The 22,449-nt window shown below is 42.0% G+C and overlaps 1 protein-coding gene across 2 annotated transcripts in view; it reads left to right on the forward strand.

The window, feature by feature from the left end:
• SV2C (synaptic vesicle glycoprotein 2C) overlaps window positions 1-22,449 on the forward strand; it is a 279,524-nt gene that overhangs the window by 97,639 nt on the left and 159,436 nt on the right. For both annotated transcript variants that reach the window (XM_017848733.1, XM_017848732.1), the window contains exon 3: window positions 15,925-16,105. In XM_017848733.1, the coding sequence (XP_017704222.1) occupies window positions 15,925-16,105 (181 nt within the window). The remainder of the gene's footprint in view (window positions 1-15,924; window positions 16,106-22,449) is intronic.

Raw genomic sequence — 22,449 nt, forward strand, 5'->3', positions numbered from 1 at the left:
TTTTTTTTTTTTTTTTTTTGAAGCAAAGTCTCACTCTTGTTGCCCAGGCTGGAGTGCAGTGGCGTGATCTTGGCTCACTGCAACTTCCACCTCCCGGGTTCAAGCGAGCCTCCTGAGTAACTAGGATTACAGGTGCCCACCACCACACCCGGCTCACACCCAGCTAATTTTTTTTGTATTTTTAATAGAGACAGGTTTCACCATGCTGGCCAGGCTGGTCTCAAACTCCTGACCTCAGGTGATCTGCCCGCCTCAGCCTCCCAAAGTGCTGAGATTACAGGTGTGAGCCACCATGCCCAGCCGAGAACCTACCATCTTGAAGATAGCACTAAGACATAAAGGATCCACCCCTATGATCCAAACACCTCCCACCAGGCCCCACCTCTAGCACTGGGGTTTGTGCTCTCAAACCCACCCAAATCTCGTGTTAATTCCAGTTTAACATGAGATTTGGGCATGACAAATATCCAAAGTATATCACCCCCTCTACCCTCCCCTTCTCTCCATCTTTCCTCCTTGCATTTTATCCTCTACACAGTTACTAAAATGATATTTTAAGGTACAGATAATATCTAGTCTGTTTTTCAGCTGCCCCAAGGATAAAGCTCCACTCTTTGTGTTGACTCCAACTTCTCCTCCAGCCTTTTCTCTTGCCACTCTCCCACGAATTCCACATTCCATCTACCCTGAACTACCTAGAGTCCTCTTAGTGTGCTGTGCTCTGACACACTTCCAAACCTTTGAAGATGATATTCTTCCCTCCCTTGGAACTTTCCTCAGAGAGTGCCTTTTACTTGGAGGCTTCTCATTCATTATTCAAAACCCAGTACAACCATCACCCTCTATGTGAAGCTTTTCAGAATTCCCTAGAACTAATTAAGTAGTCTTTCCTTTTTTCCCCTTAAGCATAATGTACTCACCTTAATTATAGCACGTGTTTCATTCTGTGGTAATTACTTTTGCATGTTTTAATCTCCCAGGAAACCGAAGGTTCAAAGCCCCGGCTTCATATTAGAATTGATGGAAAGCTTTTAAAAAATACTGTCATCTGAACCCTATGCCAAAACCTTGGCATTAAGCTTCACACTGCCTCTTGGATAGAGAAGAAATAGCAATAGATAAATAACCTCTGGGTGTGGCCTGGCATCAGTGTTTTGTTTTTCCTAAAGCTCTTCAGATGATTCCAATGAGCAGCCAGAGTCTGAAACCTTTCTGCACTAGGCGGTGATCTGCTGGAGAGTGAAAACCATGTCCTGTTCAAGTTTGTGGACCTTGCCTCCCTCCCTACCCTCATACCTTGCAAGATGCCTGGTTTATAGCAGGAACTCAAGCAAGAGCTGTGGAATTAATGATCACCTGCTTCTTTTGTTGGGTCAGTGATTGGAATCATTGAAAATTAGGTTCAGTCTATTACCATTTGTATTAGTCCATTCTCCTACTGCTATAAAGAAATACCTGAGACTGAATAATTTATAAAGAAAAGAGGTTTAATTGACTCACAGTTCTGCATGGCTCAGGAGGTCTCAAGAAACTTGTAAAACTCTCAGATCTCATGAGAATTCACTCACTATCATGAGAACAGCATGAAGGAGACCAACCCCTTTATTCAATTATCTCCACATGGTCCCACCCTTGACACGTGGGGATTATTTCAATTCAAGATGAGATCTGGTGGGGACACAGAGCCAAAGCAAATCATTGTACCCCAAGCTCCTCCCAAATCTCATGTCCTCGCATTTCAAAACACATTCATGCCCTTCCAACAGTCCCCCAAACTCATTTCAGCATTAACCCAAAGATCCAAGTCCAAAGTCTCATCTGAGACAAGGCAAATCCCTTCTCCCTATGAGCCTGTAAAATCAAAAGCAAGTTACTTACTTCCTAAATATAATGGGGGTACAGGCATTGGATAAATACACAGATTCCCAATGGGAGAAATTGGCCAAAATGAAGGGCCTACAGGCCCTATGTGAGTCCAAAATCCAATAGGGCAGTAGTTAAACCTTATCGTTCCAAAATGATTTTCTTTGATTGCATGTCTCACATCCAGGTCACACTGATACAAGAGATGGGCTCCCACAGCCTGGGGCAGCTCAGCCCCTGTGACTTTGCAGAGTACAGCCCCCCCTCCTTGCTGCTTTCATGGACTGGCATTGAGTGTCTGCAGCTTTTCCAGGCCCATGGTGCAAGCTGTTGGTGGATCTACCATTCTGGGGTCTGGAGGATGGTGGCCCTCTTCTCACAGCTCCGTTAGGCAGTGCCACAGTGGGGACTCTGTATGGGGGCTTCTACCCCACATTTCCCTTCCTTACTACCCTAGCAGAGATTCTCCATGAAGGCTCTGCCCTTGTAGCAAACATCTGCCTGGACATCCAGGAGTTTCCATACATCCTTGGAAATCTAGGCAGAGGTTCCACAACCTTAATTCTTTTTTTTTTTTTTTTTGAGACGGCGTCTCGCTCTGTCGCCCGGGCTGGAGTGCAGTGGCCGGATCTCAGCTCACTGCAAGCTCCGCCTCCCGGGTTTACGCCATTCTCCTGCCTCAGCCTCCGGAGTAGCTGGGACTACAGGCGCCCGCCACCTCGCCCGGCTAGATTTTTGTATTTTTTAGTAGAGACGGGGTTTCACCGGGTTAGCCAGGATGGTCTCGATCTCCTGACCTCGTGATCCGCCCGTCTCGGCCTCCCAAAGTGCTGGGATTACAGGCTTGAGCCACCGCGCCCGGCCAACCTTAATTCTTGACTTCTGTGCATGCCCAGGCCCAATACAACGTGTAAGCTACCAAGACTTGGGGCTTGCACTCTTTGAAGCAATAGCCTGAGCTATATTCTGGCCTCTTTTAGCCACAGCTGGAACTGAAGCAGCTGGGATTCAGGGCACCATGTCCCAAGGCTGCACAGCAGCCCATGAAACAATATTTGCCTCTTAGGTCTCCAGGCCTGTGATGGGAGAGGCTGCCATGAAGATCTCTCACATGTCCTGGAGACATTTTCCCCATTGTCCTGGTGATTCAATGGGGGAAATCACCATTGAATTCAGCTCCTGTTACTTATGCAAATTGCTGCACCAGGCTTGAATTTCTCCCCAGAAAATGGGTTTTTCTTTTCTATCACATCATCAGGCTGCAAGTTTTTCAAACTTTTCTGCTCTGCTTCCTCTTGAACACTTTGTGGCTTAGAAACTTCTTCCACCAGATACCCTAAATCATCTTTCTCAAGTTCAAACCTCCACAGATCACTAGGGAAGGGACAAAATGCCACTATTCCCTTTGCATAGCAAGAGTGACCTTTGGGAACTAGTGACTCTAGTTCCCAAGAAGTTCTTCATTTTCATCTGAGACCACCTCAGCCTGGACTTCATTGTCCATTTTGATCAAAGCCATTCAATAAGTCTCTAGGAAGTCCCAGCCTTCCCACATCTTCCTATCTTCTTCTGAGCCCTCCAAACTGTTCCAGCCCCTGGCTGATACCCAGTTCTAAAGTCGTTTCCACATTTTCGGGTATCTTTAGAGCAGTGCTTCACTATCCGGTACCAATTTACTGTATTAGTCCATTCTCACACTACTATGAAGCAATACCCAAGACTGAGTAATTTATAAGGAAAAGAGGTTGGCCGGGCATGGTGGCTCATGTCTGTAATCCCAGCACTTGAGGAGGCCAAGGCGGGCAGATCACCTGAGATCAGGAGTTTGATCCCAGCCTGGCCAACATGGTGAAACCCCGTCTGTACTAAAAATCCAAAAAGTAGCTGGGCATGGTGGCACAGATCTGTGATCCCAGCTACTCAGGAGGCTGAGGCAAGAGAATCGCTTGAATCCAGGAGGCAGAGGTTGCAATGAGCTGAGGTTACACCACTGAACTCCAGGCTGGATGACAAAGCAAGACCCTTTCTCAAACAAACAAAGAAAGAAACAAAAGATATTTAATTGACTCACAGTACCACAGGGATGGGGAGGCCTCAGGAAACTTACAATCATGGTGGAAGGCACCTCTTCACAGGACAGCAGGAGAAAGAATGAGTGCTGACCAAAGCGGGAAGCCCCTTATAAAACCATCAGATCTCATGAGAACTCACTCACTATCATGAGAACAGAATGAGGGAACCACCCACATGATTCAATTATTTCCCCCGGTACTGCCCTTGACACATGGGAGTTATTACAATTCAAGGTAAGATTTGGGTAGGGACATAGAGCCAAAACATTTCACCACTTTTCTCCCTCAGCACAGAACTTGGACTGGGAGAACCTCGCAAGAGATGGGGATCCCATTGGTGTTGAACTGATATGTGATGTCCATGGTACACCACAAGGTGACTTGCTTTAATGTTCTTGATTCCTAAGACTTTTTAAAAAATTGCTTCAAATAACAAGGGGGCCTGCAGAGCCATACATGCACAAAACACTGTAATGTCTCCTCCCCTGTCCAATGGGCATGCTGTACAAACAGCCATTTGAGGAACAACATTAGAGAATAGATTGGGCTTCATTATTAGGACTCTTCTTCTAAAGTTTGCTCTTTGGATTCAGGAAAAGTGTCTTAGGCCCGCATGTGCTTTTTAGTGCCCAGGTGAACTTAGGTAACAATTAGCACTATTGCTTGACATGGCGTTATCTGCCCATGTTTGGTCTCTGCCTGGACCAGCAAACTTAAATGTCAGGCTTTCCTAAGGTAAAAGTCAAAGATGTGCTGTAGATTGCATCTGATATTTACAGTTCTTTCTAGCTAAGATGAGCTGGCTTTTGTTGTAAATATTCTCTCATGCAAATTAGAAAGGTTTTCCCCCTTCGTACATATACCTTTGCTGTTATTACTTTCTTTGGTTTTGTTTGATTTTGTGAAAGTCCATAGATGCTTTTGAACACATAATGGCCCCTACCTGTGGCTACTAAAAATAGTAATTGAAAAAAGTGAGTGATCAATTTTAGAAGCCTATTAATTATGTATTTAAATAGTTTCAAATTGCAGAAAAATGTGTCTTTGGGATTTAGGAAATTAGATGACTCTTTCAGTGCTATTTCAGGTGTCTTCTTTTCAGAACTTCAGTTAAGGAAGGTGGAAAGTTGTCATTTCACTTTTTTTACCATTCCAGAGCCATCTTCTTTTCTTCTTGCTTTTTCTTTTCCATCACTATTTTATTTCTCCACTTTTCTCTTTACCTGATGCCAATAGTGATATTAATAATTGTTGGTTGGGTGCAGTGACTCATGCCTGTAATCCCAGCACTTTAGGAGCTAAGGGCAGGTAGATTGCTTGAGCTCAGGAGTTAGAGACCAGGCCTGGGCAATGTGGTGAAACCCCATCTCTACCAAAAATACAAAAAATTAGCTGGACATGATGGCACACACCTGTAGTCCCAACTATTTGGGAGGCTGAGGTGGGAGGATCACTTGAACCTGAGAGACAGAGGTTGCAGTGAACTGAGATCACACCCCTGCACTCTAACCTGGGTGACATAGTGAGATCCCATCTCAAAAATAATAATAATAATTGTTGCTTATTGAACAACTGAATGTTTTACATGGTACTAAGTACTTTATCCCATTTAATCTCTCAAAACCCTGTGAAGTAGGTACTGTTATTAGCCCCACTCTACAGAGAAGAAAACTGAGGCACCACAAGGAAATTAAGTAACTCTAGGTCGCACAGCTAGGAACTGGTAGGGGAAGGGTTCAGATCTAAGCCATCTGTTCTGAGAGCCCAGGCTCTTAACTGTTTGCTGTCTGACCCAAAGTTCAGAGTGGTAAATGGTGGTGGAATAAAGACTAAGGATACTGCAATTGATTTAAAAAATAATAACAGTTATTTTTCTTGCCCCATCTTAACCCCCATTACTTTAATAATGGGTTTACTTCTCAGCACTATTAATGAAAGAATTTAATACAACAAGTACTGAGCTTGAGATTTCATGCTATCTTTTCTAATCAGACACAGAATTTGTAACCACTAATGACAAAAAATAGCAAATTGTGGATAACAAGGAGATGTTACAGCCTACTTAGCATCTTGGGTGGGGGGCAGGGACAGCTGGAGAGGGACAGTGGCCCCTGGAGTCAGCCTTCTATGGACTCTGATGGAGTCTGGCCAAGGGAAGACCACACTCAGCCAACTATTTAGGGGTTCCAGGAGCAGGAACAACAGGGCAGCAGCTGCGAAAGCTTACACATCAGTGAGTGGGTGGGGAGGGTCCAGAAGAGGCCAACAAGGGAGGGAGGCACCCCACTCCTACCTCCATGCAGACAGAAAGGAAAGGCTGGGCCAACAGTTTGCAGGACTAACTGACCCAACATCTAGCCCAAACCAAATATTTGACCCAGAAGGAAGCTAGAAGACTGGCCTGAGATCCTAAGTCTAGTTAGAGAGAGACTAGAACTAGTCCAGGGTAACTTGGCCCTCATTCCAGGGATTTTTCTAGTATAAAATGAAAAAAAAAAAAAAAGACTCCTTCTTTGAGGAAATAGGAAAGAGGGAGCTTACACTGATATGTAAGCTTTCACAGCTGCTGCCCTGCTGTCCCTGCTCCTGGAACCCCAAAATGGTTGGCTGAGTGTGGTCTTCCCTTGGCTTCCTAGAATTGACCTTAAGAAGATATCATTTTCAGTGTTGCCTTTAGTAATAAGACAAACCAATTTGCAGTGACTATTCCAGTGGCTGATTTCTGTAAGCACAAGGCGTACCTTAGGGGTCTTCAGAGGCATGGTAGAAACCCCCTTACCTGACTAAATCAGGTCTGGTAATTAGTTGGTTAGTAGAAAAGTTGGTAAAAGCAGGAAAACATGCAAAAATATAAATATGTATGTAAATATGGTGTTTTAACATATAAGCATACATTCATTTGACCATCTTTGGATGCAGGGTGAGACTTTTCCTCTGAGTTGGGCTCTTCAAACGAGTTCCCCATTGTTTTCTTTGCATCACTACAGTCATTCAGCAGCTTTGATTTTTAGTCTTAAGTTTCTTTAAAGTGGAGTGAGACCTTAAAAACACATGTGCCTCATCTGAGCACAGGATCCTTCATCTTAATGATTTTTCTCAGTCTTTTTTGTTTTGTATTGCTCACATTGCAGTGATTTTCTTTTGCAAGTCATCTTCCCCAAGTCTTTCTTACATTCACTTTCATAGAAATAGCTCCCTTTCCTTTCACACTCATATTTCATTATTTGTGTGATTGGTGTTAAATTAAATGCATAATTAATAACAAACAGAATTAGCATAAAAAAGTTGGGTACAAACATAGGCAACTCTTGAGAAGCATAAAGTGCTGCTGGTGGAAGCAGAAGGAAGATGGGTGAGTGAAAGGAAAACACTTTCAGTAATGATTTTTGGTGTGTTTGTGGGAGGGTTGGTTACTTTATTGGGTTGGTGAAATGAAAACTGGCCAAGTGATGTTAAAGGGAAAATTATTTGTAATGCTTGTTAAAGCATAGTCAGGACCATCACAACAGGTGTAGGGACCACTGCAACTGGTTTTGCAGTAGAGAAGAGAGATCAGGCTCAACTCTTAATACAAAAAGGGAAAGTGTGAATTTAGAGCCAAGGACCAGGGTGGGAGAGTTAGTGGATAGAAAATTACCAAGAGGGATCTACTGCCACACCACCCTGAATGCACCAGTCTTATCAGAAAATTACCAAGAGGAAACATCAGGGGTAAAGGAGATTTTGGGTAAATTGACCTAACTGGATTGACAGACCAGAGTGATCAGACATTGCCTAGAGGATCTGATCAGATATTGAAGATAACCAGCCATCTAGAGTCGGCGGTTCACCGACTTGGTGGGATTCTTGCTAAAACTGGGCAATGCAGAAATGAACACAAGTCCATACTTCATAGTCTAGTTGAGAAGAGAGGTCCAAAGACTAGGGTTTGGTCAAGGAGAGATTGTGTGTCAGTGGGCCTCTATTGTAGACATACCTCAGATTTGTGGAAGAAACTCTACCTTTGGGAAAATAAATGCACCTACTTCTTGTGAAAGGAATAATAACATCTAAAAAAAGAAGCATTATTTGACTAATAAAGCTTTATTTAATATGACAGTCCATATTATTATTTTCAACCATTTCCAGAAATGTCCTTTCATTCAGCAAAATCTACTTTTATTTTCTTTGACTCAAAATTTTGTTTTAACCTAAGAATATCTGCATATAAAAAGTAAGTTTGATTGTCACCTCATGGATATTATCAATTGTATGAGTCAGTTCTCACACTGCTGTAAAGAAATACATGAGATGGACTAATTTATAAAGAAAAGAGGTTTAATTAGTTCACAGTCCTGCTGGTTGTACAGGAAGCATGGCTAGGGAGGGCTCAGGAAACTTACAATCATGGTGGAAGGCAAAGGGGAAGCAGGCATGTCTTACATGTCTGGAACAGAAGGAAGAGAGAGAGAAGAGGGAGGTGCTACACACTTTTAAACAACCAGATCTCATGAGAACTCACTCACTATCACAAGAACAGAAAAGGAGAAATCCGCCCCCATGATCCAATCACCTCCTACCAGGCCCCACCTCCAACATTAGCGATTACAGTTTGACATGAGATCTGGGAAGGGACATAGACCCAAACCCTATCATTCTGCCTCTGGTCCCTTTCAAATATCATGTCCTTCTCACATTCAAAATACAATTATGCCTTCCCGACAGTCTCCCAAAATCTTAACTCATTTCAGCATTAACTCAAAAGTCCAAAGTCTCATCTGAGACAAGGCTAATCCCTTCCACCTATGAGCTCATAAAATAAAAAACAAGTTAGTTACTTCCAAAATACAATGGAGGTACAGACATCGGGTAAATACTGCCATTCCAAAACAGAAAAACCAGCCAAAAGAAATGGGCTACAGTTCCCTGTAAGTCCAAAACCCAGCAGGAGAGTCATTAAATCTTAAAGCTCCAAAATAATCTCCTTTGACTCCATCCAGGTTTCAGATCCAGGTCACACTGATGCAAGAGATGGGCTCCAAAGGCCTTGGGCAGCTCTACCCCTGCGGCTCTGCAGGGCTCAGCCCCCATAGCTGCTCTCAAGGGCTGGCATTGAGCACCTGTGGCTTTTCCAGGCACACAGTGCAAGCTGTTGGTGGATCTACCATTCTGGGGTCTGGAGAATGGTAGCCCTCTTGTCACAGCTCCACTAGGCAGTGGCCCTGTGGGGACTCTGTGTGAGGTCTCCAACCCCACATTTCCCCTTTGCACTGCCCTAGTAGACGTTCTCCATGAACCTCTACTAGGAAGTAACCTGCACTAGAAGTGTCACTTCTGCAGCAGACTTCTACCTCAACATCCAGGCTTTTCCATACATCTTCTGAAATCTAGGCAGAGACTGCCAAGCCTCAGCTCTTGTACTCTGCACACACATAGGCTTAACACCACATGGAAGTTGCCAAGGCTTACAGCTTGCACCCCCTGAAGCAGCAGCCTGAGTACCTGGCCCCCTTTGAGCCACGGCTGGAGGTGGAGCAGATGGGATGCAAGGAGCAGTGTCCTGAGGCTTCACAGGGCAGCAGAGCCCTGGGTCTGGCCCAGGCCCACAGAACCATTCTTCCCTCCTAGGCCTCTGGACCTTTGATGGAAGGGGGATACCATGGAGGTCACTGAAATGCCTTTGAGGCATTTTTCCCATTGTCTTGGCTATTAGCAATTGACTCTTCTTATGTAAATTTCTGCAGCCTGTTTTAATTCCTCCCCTGAAAGTTAGTTTTTCTTTTCTAAAGCATAGCCAGGCTGCAAATTTTCCAAACTTTTACACTCTGCTTCCCTTTTAAATATAAATTCCAGTTTCAGGTCATTTATTTGCTCATGCCTATAAACATATGTGATATATATACATATAATATCCAACATGTATTATGTATTTTATATTTGTTATCACTCACCTACACACCGTATATAAACATACACTCACTACGCCTCACAGCTGTCACGCCTCCTCACGGTTCCGCAGGTCATTTAATTTCTCATCGCGCACTCACACACCATACAGTGATATATACATATATAAACTATAATATGTTATATATTATGTATTTTATATATTATATATTGTGTATATATACACATATGTATATAAACATATATGTATATAAACATATATTATATATAATACATAATATATAACATATATTATATATATTGTATATATGGGGAAGAGTGGGAGGGGACAAGGGATAAAAGACTACAAATATGGTGCAGTGTATACTGCTTGGGTAATGGGTACACCAAAATCTCACGAATCACCACTAAAGAAGTTACTGGTGTAACCAAATACCACCTGTACCCCAATAACTTTTGGAAAAATAAAAAGTGAAAAAAAGCTGCCGGGCCACATCTTGAATGCTTTGCTGCTTAGAAATTAGTTCCACCAGATATCCTAAGCCATCTCTCTCAAGTTCAAAGTTCCACAGATCCCTAGAGCAGGGCACAATGCCACCAGTCTCTTTGCTAAAGCATAGCAAGAGTGACCCTTGCTCCAGTTCCCAATAAGTTCCTCATTTCCATCTGAGACCTCCTCAGCCTGGAATTCACTGTCCTTATTGAAATCAGAATTTTGGTCACAACCATTTTAAAAGCCTCTAGGAAGCTCCAAACTACCCCTCATCTTCCCATCTTCTTCTGAGCCCTCCAAACTGTTCGAACCTCTGCCCATTACCCAGTTCCAACACTGCTTCCCATTTTTAGGTGTCCTTATAGCAATGCCCCACTTCTTGGTGCCAATTTTCTGTATTAGTCCATTCTCGCACTGTTATAAAGAAATGCCTGAGAATGGGTAATTTATAAAGAAAAGACGTTTAATTGGCTCATAGTTCTTCAGGCTGTACAGGAAGCATGGCTGAGGAAGTCCTCAGGAAACTTACAATCATGGTGGAAGGCAAAGGGGAAGCAGCCAGGTCTTATATGTCTGGAACAGAAGGAGGAAAGGGAATAAGAAGCAGGCATGTCTTACATGTCTAGAACAGAAGGAAGATAAAAAAGGGGAAGGTACTACACACTTTTAAACAACCAGATCTTGTGAGAACTCATTCACTATCACAAGAAAAGCAAAAGGGAAATCTACCCCCATGGTCTAATCATCTCCCAGGCCCCACTTCCAACATTGGGAATTACAATTTGACATGAGATTTGGGCAGGGACACAGACCCAAACCTTATCATCAATGAATTCGGAATACCAATACAGAATGGTTTTCATTGAAAATCAGTTTATAAATAAATGGTGCAAGGAATTCTAGAGTAATGCATTAGCCATGGGTAATTGAAGTACTTAAAACAATTTTTAAAAACTGAGGGGTTAAAAGTTGGTGTGAGAAAAACACTATATATCATTTCCTGAAGTTGTTCTGTTTTGTTTAAATATGGTTTAAAATGGTGTTGAGGGAAAAGACATGTCCCCTTAGGGATTGTCAGAAAGAATCAAAAGCAGCTTAGCAAAGACACAGAAATGTAAATGTGATATTTATCAGGGGAAATAAGGGTATGATTAGATAAAATGGAATCAGCCTTCATGTCAGAAAATACCTTAATGAGGAAGCCATATTTGAGGCCTTTGTGTCGTCTTCTGAAAGACTAACAACCTGGACTGATCAGGAATGGCCTTCACCAGAACTATGATAGGAAGAGTAGGCTGAGTTTATTTCTCAGGTCAGGTTCAACCTGAAAGCGCAGCTGAATTAAAGTCTTCATTAAATTCATGAAAGGATACAAGAGTCACAGCCTGGCCTTTTCTAACATTGCTCTCCTGGAATTGAATGGAAAGTCAGCTTCTAGTTCTGTGGAAGGCAGGTCCCAGGGGAGGTGAGCAACTTCTAATTCCACAGCTCCTGCTTGCCCTTTTGAGAACTCCAGCTCATCTAGCAGGTCTTGCCTGTTTCACATCTTTGGAATTAAAATACTCTGTAGCCTTCATCTCCTCCCCTCAAACATGTATTAAATAAATACAAACTTTAAGTTAAAAATATATTAGAAAGGTTGTCTGTTTTATTGGAAAGCATCCTCAGATTCTAAGGTGTGCACAGATCACCTGGGGGTCTTATTCAAATGCAGACTTTGAGTCAGTGGGTTTGGAGTAGAGTCTGAGAGTCTACATTTCCAGTAAGCTCCCCAGGGCAGGGGAGCAGAGACTGGTGTTACTGGTTCAGGGGTCATACTTTGAGAAGTGAGGATCTAAAAGACATGATTTCAAGTTCTGGCTTCTGACAATCTCAGTTTTCTCACTTGTAAAACGAGGGGCTTTGGATGAAGATACGTTTTAAGCTGCCCCTCTGCAGCATCTCAAGGCGCACAGAGCAGAGAAGGCTGGCGATTGTCCAGAGCTTGATCTCTGCTCTGAGTTTTCAAGGACCCCCCGTTATAACACTGTGAAGGTAGAAAGGAAAAGTGAATGAAAACAGGGAAGGAAGTACAGTTTGTGTCTGACAATCCCAGAGTGGTTACAGTTATTCACCTGATGCCTTTGCCAACATTCAAAGCTTTGTCTGGCTTTAATTAGATCACACGATCCACAAATGAATGTTCTAATTGTGCTGTGTTTGTCTCCAATAAGCTGTTGGGTAGGATTAATTTTTTCCACAGAATGCCCAATGGAACAGTTCAGTTTTCAATACAAATTAAGTGTAGTCACAAAAGATTACTACCTTTAGATCTTAAAAATATTGTTAAACAGAGTGCAAGTGAAGACACAGTTTGATATGACACTTTTTATACTAACCGTGTCAGTCATGGAGGAATTTAATACCACCTTGAAATATTTCTTATCCTTCAGATTCCCCTCTGATGTTCTCTTATTAGTGAAATCTTCCCAGAGGCCACGTGAGAATTAGTGGCCACCTCCTGCCCCTCGCCTCCCATTTACACTGCTGTTGGGGTGCACACCACATGGTTAGGCTTGGGCTCATTTAGTTTTGTATCCGTTTGTGTCCTCTGAATTACGAACTTCTTAAGCCGTCCTGACAGAGTAGGAAGAAAATTTGGATGACTTGGAGCACAGGTACATGAGTTTACACTTCTGCATTGTTTTGTTCTGATCCTATGATCCCAGGAGGCCATGGATGTTTCACTGCCTTCGTTTTTGATAAGCCACTTATCCCAGACTGTAAATCCCATACTCTCAGGGGTCTGAAAGTCCAATATGCCTTCAGGGAAAGGGTGGTAGGAGGAATGCAGAAAGCAGTGGATGGTGAGAGTCTAGGGCGCAGTAGGAATCTTGATTAACCTGCCTTGCCCCGAGATCTCAGACGCACTTTCTTTAAACACAACAGGGTTGCGCTCAAGTAGAAATTAACACCCAACTAAAGACCTTGCTTCACATCACCTGGTTTCTGATTTGCACATAACAGGGTTTCCCAAGCTGAGCTTAGCAGGAAGAACAATGGCAATATTCAAAATAATTAATAACAAGGATAGCCAGGGAATCAAAATAACATGTTTATAACTCTAAGTATTACCCTGTAGCATCAGGTTTTAACCACTAGTTGCTGGATCAAGGGAAAGTCCAGGACTTCCTAGTGGAAGGGCCAGGGCAGTTGAACCTGATGAAATAGAATATCAGTCCTGAGAAAGACCCCTAGGCTTTAGTCAGAGAAACATCTTTTCACAACCCTGGCTAGCCACTTACTCTCCATGAGATCAAGTTGAATAATCTGTCTGAGCCTTAGTTTTCTCATCTGTAAAATGGCTTAGTAATACTCACTTTGTGGGACTGTGGTGAGGACTAAGTGAACCAACATATGGAATGTTCCTGAAAGAGTGCCTGGCACAAGCAGATGCTCACTCAGTGAAAGTACTATACTTTCTGTTGTTTACTATTGTTTACTATTATCATTAAAAGATAGTAAGTGGTTATTGATTGAATGCAGATAGCTTGTCTCTCTGTTACTCATGCTTTCTGTAGTCAGATAATTCAGGTGGACCACAAGAGATCTTGGTTTACTATTGCCATCAAGGTGGCTTACCCCAGGGCTCAGGGGCTGGGTGGGGGCAGTTCTGAAGGACATAAGGAGAAAGGGATGGGGGAGGCTTTGTTCCCTGGGCTGGAGCTATATGAAAGACTCCCAAGTCTTTAGATCACAGCATCCACAGGCCACTCCTGATCTATAAAAGCTCACTTTCTGATTTGTAGGCATTTTAAAAGACACAGATATTCTTATAAAGATTCTTAGCTAGTGGTTATCTTCTGAGAGGCATGAGTGGCAAACTTGAGCCTCTTATGCTATAAATAAGAGATCTGCTACATAGGCATTTCCCTGGGTCAATCCCTCTGCTTTTGGAATCCCTTACACTGCACTGATACATTCTCTAAATTGTCTCCTGGACACGCACTGGGTCTCATGATATGAGGAATCTCTATTGGGAAGGATGATCTGTCTATAGTCAGTACCACAGTATGGAGAAAAATATACCCTCCCCACGCAGGCAAAGGTTGACCACCCCATTCTCTTTAGTAACCCAGTCTAAATAAAGGCAGCTTTTATTTTCTTATTTTACAATTGCTCTCAACATTCACCATTCACTGTAGCTGAGTGTACTCAGCTATCTGCAAAACAGCATCCCTGCATTATTGATGTGAGGGTCATGAGAGCTTGCCAAGTGTTTTTTTTTTTCCATATTGCTTCTTTAACTGTGTGTTTACCAAACTAATTTGAGGGTACGTGTTCAAATAGGATAGTTCCCAAACTAATCTAAAGCAATAAATAAACTAATTTTTTTTACATTTTTGCTTAAATGCTACAGAGTATCTTGAATGTGCCTTTTACAATGATTCTTGGGTGAAGCATCAGAAAAAGTAGAAATGGATAAAAGATGAAGTAGCAGTTTTTTTAGTGCCACATCCAGATATAACAAACCTTCATATGTTATTTATGCCATCTCTCCTAGACATTTTTCACCCTTGTAGAAACCCTCTTGAACTGACATTTGCCACGTGGAATATTATTTCATCCTGAGAAAGATTCCGGACAGGGCCTGTGGCAAGTCTGGTTTTCTATTTTTTTGTTGTTGTTGTTTTGTTTTTCTTTTTATTCTTTTCTTTTTTTTCTTTTTTCCTCAGATACAATATGACCACATGGTTTATTCAGGTGAAGAAATTCTTAATCATCATTGGCAAAGTTCTGTTTTTTTAGAAGAAGGTAAATTAGAAAATTCAAGTATACACTCACAATAACACCAAGAGGAACATCTATCCAACTCTGGATTTTCCATTTGTTTCCCTTAGTGATCAAAGCCAACCATGATAAGTTTAATATTTCCCATCACACTAAAGCTCTTTTCCTTCTCTTTAACCTCCTGACTCCAAAAAAGAGTCTTCTCTTATGGGCAGAGTTAGAAACTATTTTAAAATTAACTCATATAATCTCTAAACTCACCTTTCCTAACTCCCATAAAAGCAAGGGCTTCTAGGATGGACCACAGAGAAAGAACCCATGGAATCCTCTAGAGGGGTCTTGAGAGTCTGGCATTGGCCCAGGTCAGTGGCTACAGGCAGAGATTTGAAGCTGTCTGGAGGATCCACTGTGGCCTGGAAGCCCTTGACTTGGTCTCCCATCTTGGCCCTGTCATGGTGCTAGGCTGGGCATTTGAACCAAAGGTAACTTGACTGTGGGTCACATGCAAGGATGGTTCTGTATGGTGAGTTCTTATGCCTGCTGGCTCTGTACCCATCCCCCCAAAAACAGGCTGGAACATGACCATTTGGTCTTTTTGTGCATGCGATGGTAAAGGAAATGACTTCTCATCAGCTCATGCAATTGGTCATGGCTGACGTTAGTCCACAGAGCTTACTCTTCAACTTGAAAACTAATTACTATGTCTTGAAGGTTATATTTTTAAAGGAAATTTTCCCCATGCAAAATGCTGGAATGTATTTTGTTCCTTGTTCACTTGCTGTTACATGTGTCATTGACTCCCAATCTCTGATGTGTTTCTCTGTTTTCTGTGTGTTGCAGGCAGCATAGTGTACCTCGGGATGATGGTGGGGGCGTTCTTCTGGGGAGGACTGGCAGACAAAGTGGGAAGGAAACAGTCTCTTCTGATTTGCATGTCTGTCAACGGATTCTTTGCCTTCCTTTCTTCATTTGTCCAAGGTTATGGCTTCTTTCTCTTCTGTCGCTTACTTTCTGGATTCGGGTAAGGTTTTCTCCTTCATATTTTATAGTAATGTGTTTATTCTTCATAATTGAACACATTCTCCACTCTAGAGAACCTTATTAGGAGGAAATTAACCCTTCACACATCTCCCTCCACATCCTCATGTCAGCCCTGGAAGCCACAATGCTGGTTCTTAGAAATATAATTATCAATCTTTAAATACAGGAGCGAAGGGAACACACACCTGTTTTCATAGCTGATTATTACTTCTAGAAGATGGGTATTGTTTTAAATGGAATGCCATTTCTATGGTAGAACACATTCATACATATATGCTGCTTCTGAAAATTTAACATAAGTAGGAAATAGCTCTTGTCCTACCTGTTATGAATTAAAGGTCTGAACCGTTTAAGCGTGCTCTTTTTTTATTTTTTTATTATACTTTAAGTTCTAGGGTACATGTGCATAACGTGCAGGTTTGTTACATATGTATACATGTGCCATGTTGGTGTGCTGCACCCATCAACTCGTCAGCACCCATCAGTTCATCATTTATATCATGTATAACTCCCCAATGCAATCCCTCCCCCCTCCCCCCTCCCCATGATAGGCATGCTCTTAAATTCAGGATTAGAGTGTCTCAAACAAATGCTGTTTTATTGATCTATGTTAATTTGGCATATTTAACTTGGTAGAAAGCCTCCTTGAGACATAATTTTTAGTAAGTTCCTGACTTCTGTCGAATTAACAGAAGTTGCGCTATTACCCAAATACAGTGGTATAGTGTAGCTGATGGTGAAGTCATTTTCTTTAAAGAGCTTAAAGCACTTATTACTATACTAAATGAATTCATAAGCACAGAAAAACCTAATAGTTCAATAAAGAATATATGAGAAACTTGGCTTCAATAAGAAAAAAATAGTAAAATATAAAATTTTGTAATGAATGGGTACTAGACTTAATGCCTGGGTGACAAAATAATCTGTATAACAAACCCCCACGATACAAGTTTACCTCTATAACAAACTTGCACATATACCCCTGAACTTAAACGTTAAAAAATATATATATACACACACATATATGTATAATTTTGATTCATAATTGAGAACTTAGAGACTTTTTTTCAAGATACCTAACACAAAATGAATCTGTAGGAATAATATACAATTTTAAAAACTAAATGAAGAAAGTGAGGGCAATGGGGGCTGGGTTATAAACTTTAAAAGCTGTCCGTTGTGGTTGTTGGTTATACACACCACAACCTACAAAGCAGAATACAGTTTTGTGAAAAGAGATCAGAGGACTATAGCATATCTTTCTTAATTACGTATAGTAAAATTTCCCATAGCTCCTCATATGCTACATTCTGCACACAGTGAGCACTTAGCAAATACTTGAGTAACTTGCACACATTTTAGGAGCTTTCCTTAGAATGAAGACAGTGCATTTCAGTAAACCAAGATGGCTGGAAAGTTTGGGAAAGTGTAAAATATTTTGTTATTGCGGGAAAAAAATGTTCAGAATCAGTCATTTGCTTTGTAGCAATGGAGAAAGGGGAGAGGAGGCTTTTTCTCCACAGGGGAGCCCCTTGGTGCTCAATTTCTGAGATTGGCTACATATGCTGCTAACTTGGAGATGGATTTTGGATCATGCACTCACAGGGTTTCAGCAGACCTAAATGTTGAATGATTGAATGATTGAATGAAATGAATGAATGAACAACAGATGTTATTTGCGGCTATTTGTTAAAGGACCTTCTCAGTGAGTAGGTCCATAGGATAAGACATTCTTGCCACCAGGAAGGGCCAAGCTTCCTTCTCCCTTTTATTATCTATGTAATACCACTAGCCTGTCAAGAGAAAACTAACAGCATAGGTGCTGAATTTTCCAGTCCTTTCAGTTTACAGTCTTTTTTGGGAAATTTAAGCAATATCCAAAGACCCAAAAGTACATGACTGTGGTCAAATTATTGTGGCAATTTTAATTGCCAATCTGGATTGTGACATGGTCATCCCAATAGACTGTAGAGAAAAAGGTCCATTGTGGTGGCTGCAAAATACTCCAAACCAATGGACTGTCCAGAAGCAAATTCAAGGGCAACATAAAAGCAGAGACAACTTAGATGTATTCTTGATATCATCCTCATTCCTATTGCAGACAAATCATTTTTCAACCAGCAGGTCAGGACTGCTGGGGGCTGGGAATCAAGAAATCCAGGTGTGCCCTGCTCCTGCCCTTTATCATGGAGTCTTAGGAAAGTCACACAGGCTCTCCTGACTGCTTTTTCTTTTGTAAAAGAAGACATTAGGACTTTGCATTCTTACCTTGGAGTGTGAAGATCAAATGAGATGATGTATTGAAAGTACAAGGTAGAGAAGATAACGTAGGATAACGTTTAGAAACACTCACTCATAGTTTGGCGTTTCTTATCTCCTTTATTCCTCCTCCCATACATTTAGCTAAGCTGTCCTATGCTGATTGCCTCAGTATGACAGCAGGGGAGGAGGCAGAAAGAGACCCCTTTCTGGCTTTTAAATTTCAAGTCTGGCCCATGCAAGAAACAGAAAGGCCTAATCAGGGACAAAATATTTGGGAGAAAACATGGCAAGTAAAATCAAGCATAAATCAAGTTAATCTCTATAATAAATGGTGAGTACCTAGTCTGGGGGCAGGACTGAGGGGGAAGTCATGTGAGCTTAGTTACCTTAGTCCAGGTGGCAAAACCTCTGCAGAGTTTTGTGGGATCCAGCAGCTGAGAGGACCTGAGAAATGAAGTTATTAAGGAAAATGAGGGAAGAAATCTATATTGGTCAGCATTCTGCAAAGAGACAGAACCAATGGGAAAGAATGGATAGATTAGATGGATGGATGGATGGATAGATAGATAGATAGATAGATAGATAGATAGATAGATAGATATGAGAGAGGACTAATTAAGGCAATGGCTCATACAATTATGGAGGCTGAGGAGTCCCATGGTAGGCCTTCTGCAAGCTGGAAATGCTAGGATGCCAGTAGCATGGCTCAGTACAAGTTTGAAGGCCTCAGAACCAGGGAAGCTGATAATATGGCTCTCATTCCAAGGCTGAAGGCCTGATAACTCAGGGGGCTGCTAGTGCAAGTCCCAGAGTCCAAAGGCCAGAGAACCTGGACATCTGTTGTCCCAGGACAGGAGAGGAAGGATGTTCCAGCTCCCAGAGAGAACAAATCAGAATTTCCTCTACCTTTTTGTTCTCTCCAGGTTCACAACTGATGGGATGATACCCACCCATACTGAGGGCAGAACTTCCCCATTCAGTTTACCAATTTGCGTGCCAATCTCCTCCAGAAATACCCTCACAGACACACCCAGAAGTAATACTTTACTAGCTGCTGTAGTTTGCATGTTTGACCTTTCCAAATCTCATGTTGAAATTCGATCCCCAGTGTTGAAGGTGGGGCTTGATGGGAGGGTTTTAGGTCATGGAGGTGAATCTATCATGATTAGATTAATGTGAGTGAGTTATTGCTCTGTTAGTTCCCATGAGAGCTGGTTGTTTAAAAATAAGCCTGGCACCCCCAGCCCTCTCTTTTGCTCCCTCTCTCGCCACGTGATCTCTGCACATGCCAGCTCCCCTTTGCACTCTCCCCTGAGTGGAAGCATCCTGAGGCCCTCACCAGATGCCCAGTCTTCCAGCCAACAGAACCATAGCCAAATAAACCCCCTTTCTTTATAAATTGCCCCACCTCAGGTATTCCTTTATAGCAACAAAAATGGACTAAGACACCAGCTGTCTAGGTGTCTGTTAATCCAGTCAAGTTAACATGTAAAATTGACCATTGCGATATTTTTCTTCTTCACCAAAGTTTATGGGCTATTTTACTTTTGCTTGCTTTGTGAAGTGCTACCTTCATGGCCCGGGGTTTTTCTCAACAGCTCTAGAGTTTATCTGGGTACTCTGTTTCTGAGTCTCTGAGGAATCTCATCAAAGTCTCTTTTTCTCCAATTCCATTCCAATTCAACTCAAAAAACATTGCAACACCTATTCTACCCACTGGAAGCATGCAAGGTTTTTCATGGATATAGCTGAGCCCTCACCTCAAGTTGCTTACAGTCTGTACAAACAGGCAGCTCTTCTAGTCTCCACCTTCCAAGAATTAGAGGCTGAAAAGAGGTCACAAGGGGCTTGGGAATCTCACAGAGGAAGGAGAAAACAATAATAACATTGTGAATAAGAAAATTTCCATTTAAATGCTCTTCTTGTTTTCAAAGGCATATCATATTCAAACCCTTCATTCCCATTACTTATGAACTCAGTACAGAAGCAGCTGAATTTTTATATATTCTTTTTTTATTTAAACTTTCTTTATTAAAACTTAAGCCAGAGAATCAAGATTCTCATCCTAGAAACCTTAAATGAAAAACCATGTTGTATCTACTTAGTTAAACAGCTCCCTCCAACCATATCTGATCCAGTTTTAAATTGAGAAAACTAAGTGAAAAAACATTCCAAAATGTTGATAATGATTCTTTTGTGGGCCTCTGGTGCACAGAGCCCCCCACACTCCACGCATTTCCTAGGTGTACAGTACTTGCCATCCTTTCTGCTTTGAACCTTCTTCTCCCAGGGCTCTCCCACTCACAGCTTCCCAGAGGCGTTTCCTGATACCACACACCCAATGGGTCTCAGATAGTTTCCTGTTTTGTCTCCTTGGCAGCACTTAAAATTGATGCCTGAAAATATTTACTTTTTATGTTCTTCTTTCTCTCCTCCACCAGCATGTAAATTCCAAAGGGCTGGGACTGTCATCTTGCTCAACATTGCTTAATTACCCATGGCAGGGTGGGAGTGGGTGTTGTAAAAGACAGTGGAGTCCAAGCAGCAACTAGCATAGTCTGACTTGCAGCCATCTGTGGCATTGGCTAGTTAATCATGAAGTGAAATAGATAGGAAGTCTACTCAATTCTTACTTGATCTGTATAAGTAGAAAACTTCTATGACAAGTGAATGAAAACCTAACTTGCGTCATAAAAACAGAGTCATGTCCCCTCCATCATTCCCAGACTGGAGCTGGTTTACAGACCCAGAACCAACTGAATGAAGGGGAGACTGGTCCTCCTTGAAGAAGGATCTTGGTACACAGCTAAATATTTATACTGTTAGTCTTTCTCCCAGCTTCCCCAAAGGGACTGAAGGCCTTTTACCAGGAAGAGTGTACATGGGGGAAAGGAAATAATCAGACTTCTCAGGGCTTGTGGACACTGGCTCTAAACTGACACTAATTCCAGGAGACGCAAATGTCACTGTGGCCAACCAGCCAGAGCGGGGACTTATGAAAGGCAGGTAATCAACGGTGTTTCAGCTCAGGTCTGTTTCACAGTGGGCCCAGTGAGTCAGGCACTGAATCCATCCTGTGCCTAATTCTACACTTCTGGACTGCATAATTGGAACAGACCTACTCAGCAGCTGGTAGAATCCCCACATTGGTACAGAATCCCTACATTTAATTGGTACAGGGCCTGTCCATCAGCTTCATTTACTAGGAATTTTAGAACAAAGAGAAGATCTAGGTCAGAGAGTCCAAACTTTTCATTTTGCAGATTGAGGTGCAGTGGTGGGACCAGGAATAACTCAGCTAGGACTTAAATTGCAATTAAAGTCAATTTAAACTTGCAACTCTGTAAATAAGTAAACTGTACATTCTGAATCCAAGGTTTACCTGTGTGTTGATTTTATCAAAATTGCTACAGATTTCCAGTTGCTATGTCTTATTTCATTGCTGAAGCATCATTAGCAGCACTGTTTCTGTATATAAAGGGGACTGGAAGGAGTTCTTATTTTATTTTATTTTATTTTATTTTACTTTGTTGTTTTATTTTGTTTTTTGAGATGGGATCTCTCTCTGTCACCCAGGCTGGAATGCAGTGGTGCGATCATGGTTCGCTGCAGCCTTGACCTCCTGGGCTCAAGTGATCCTCCTACCTCAGCATCCTTAGCTGGGACCACAGATGCATGCCACCACCCCCAGCTAATTTTTTAAAATTTTTTGTGCAAACGAGGTCTCCCTGTGTTGCCCAGGCTGGTTTCAAACTCCTGGATTCAAGTAATCCTCCTGGCCTTGGCTTTCCAAAGTGCTGGGATTGCAGGCATGAGCTGCTGCACCTAATCAAGTTCTTGTTTTAAACTGAGATCTACTTGGGTTTATATTTTATTGTCTCCACATGTGCTTTCCTCTTAATTCATCAAACCAAGTCATGAGCATATCTTCTTAGAAACACAAATATGTCCAGCTGACATATTGTGTGTGACTTTAAATGTTTATTCAGTACAATGAATGATTTTCCTGCCTGGGGACAACAGTGTTTTGTGGGAAGGAGGACTAGGACATCACCAATTATT

This window comes from Rhinopithecus bieti, unplaced genomic scaffold (assembly GCF_001698545.2).
Source record: "Rhinopithecus bieti isolate Rb0 unplaced genomic scaffold, ASM169854v2 scaffold_30918, whole genome shotgun sequence".
NCBI classification, from domain to species: Eukaryota; Metazoa; Chordata; class Mammalia; order Primates; family Cercopithecidae; genus Rhinopithecus; species Rhinopithecus bieti.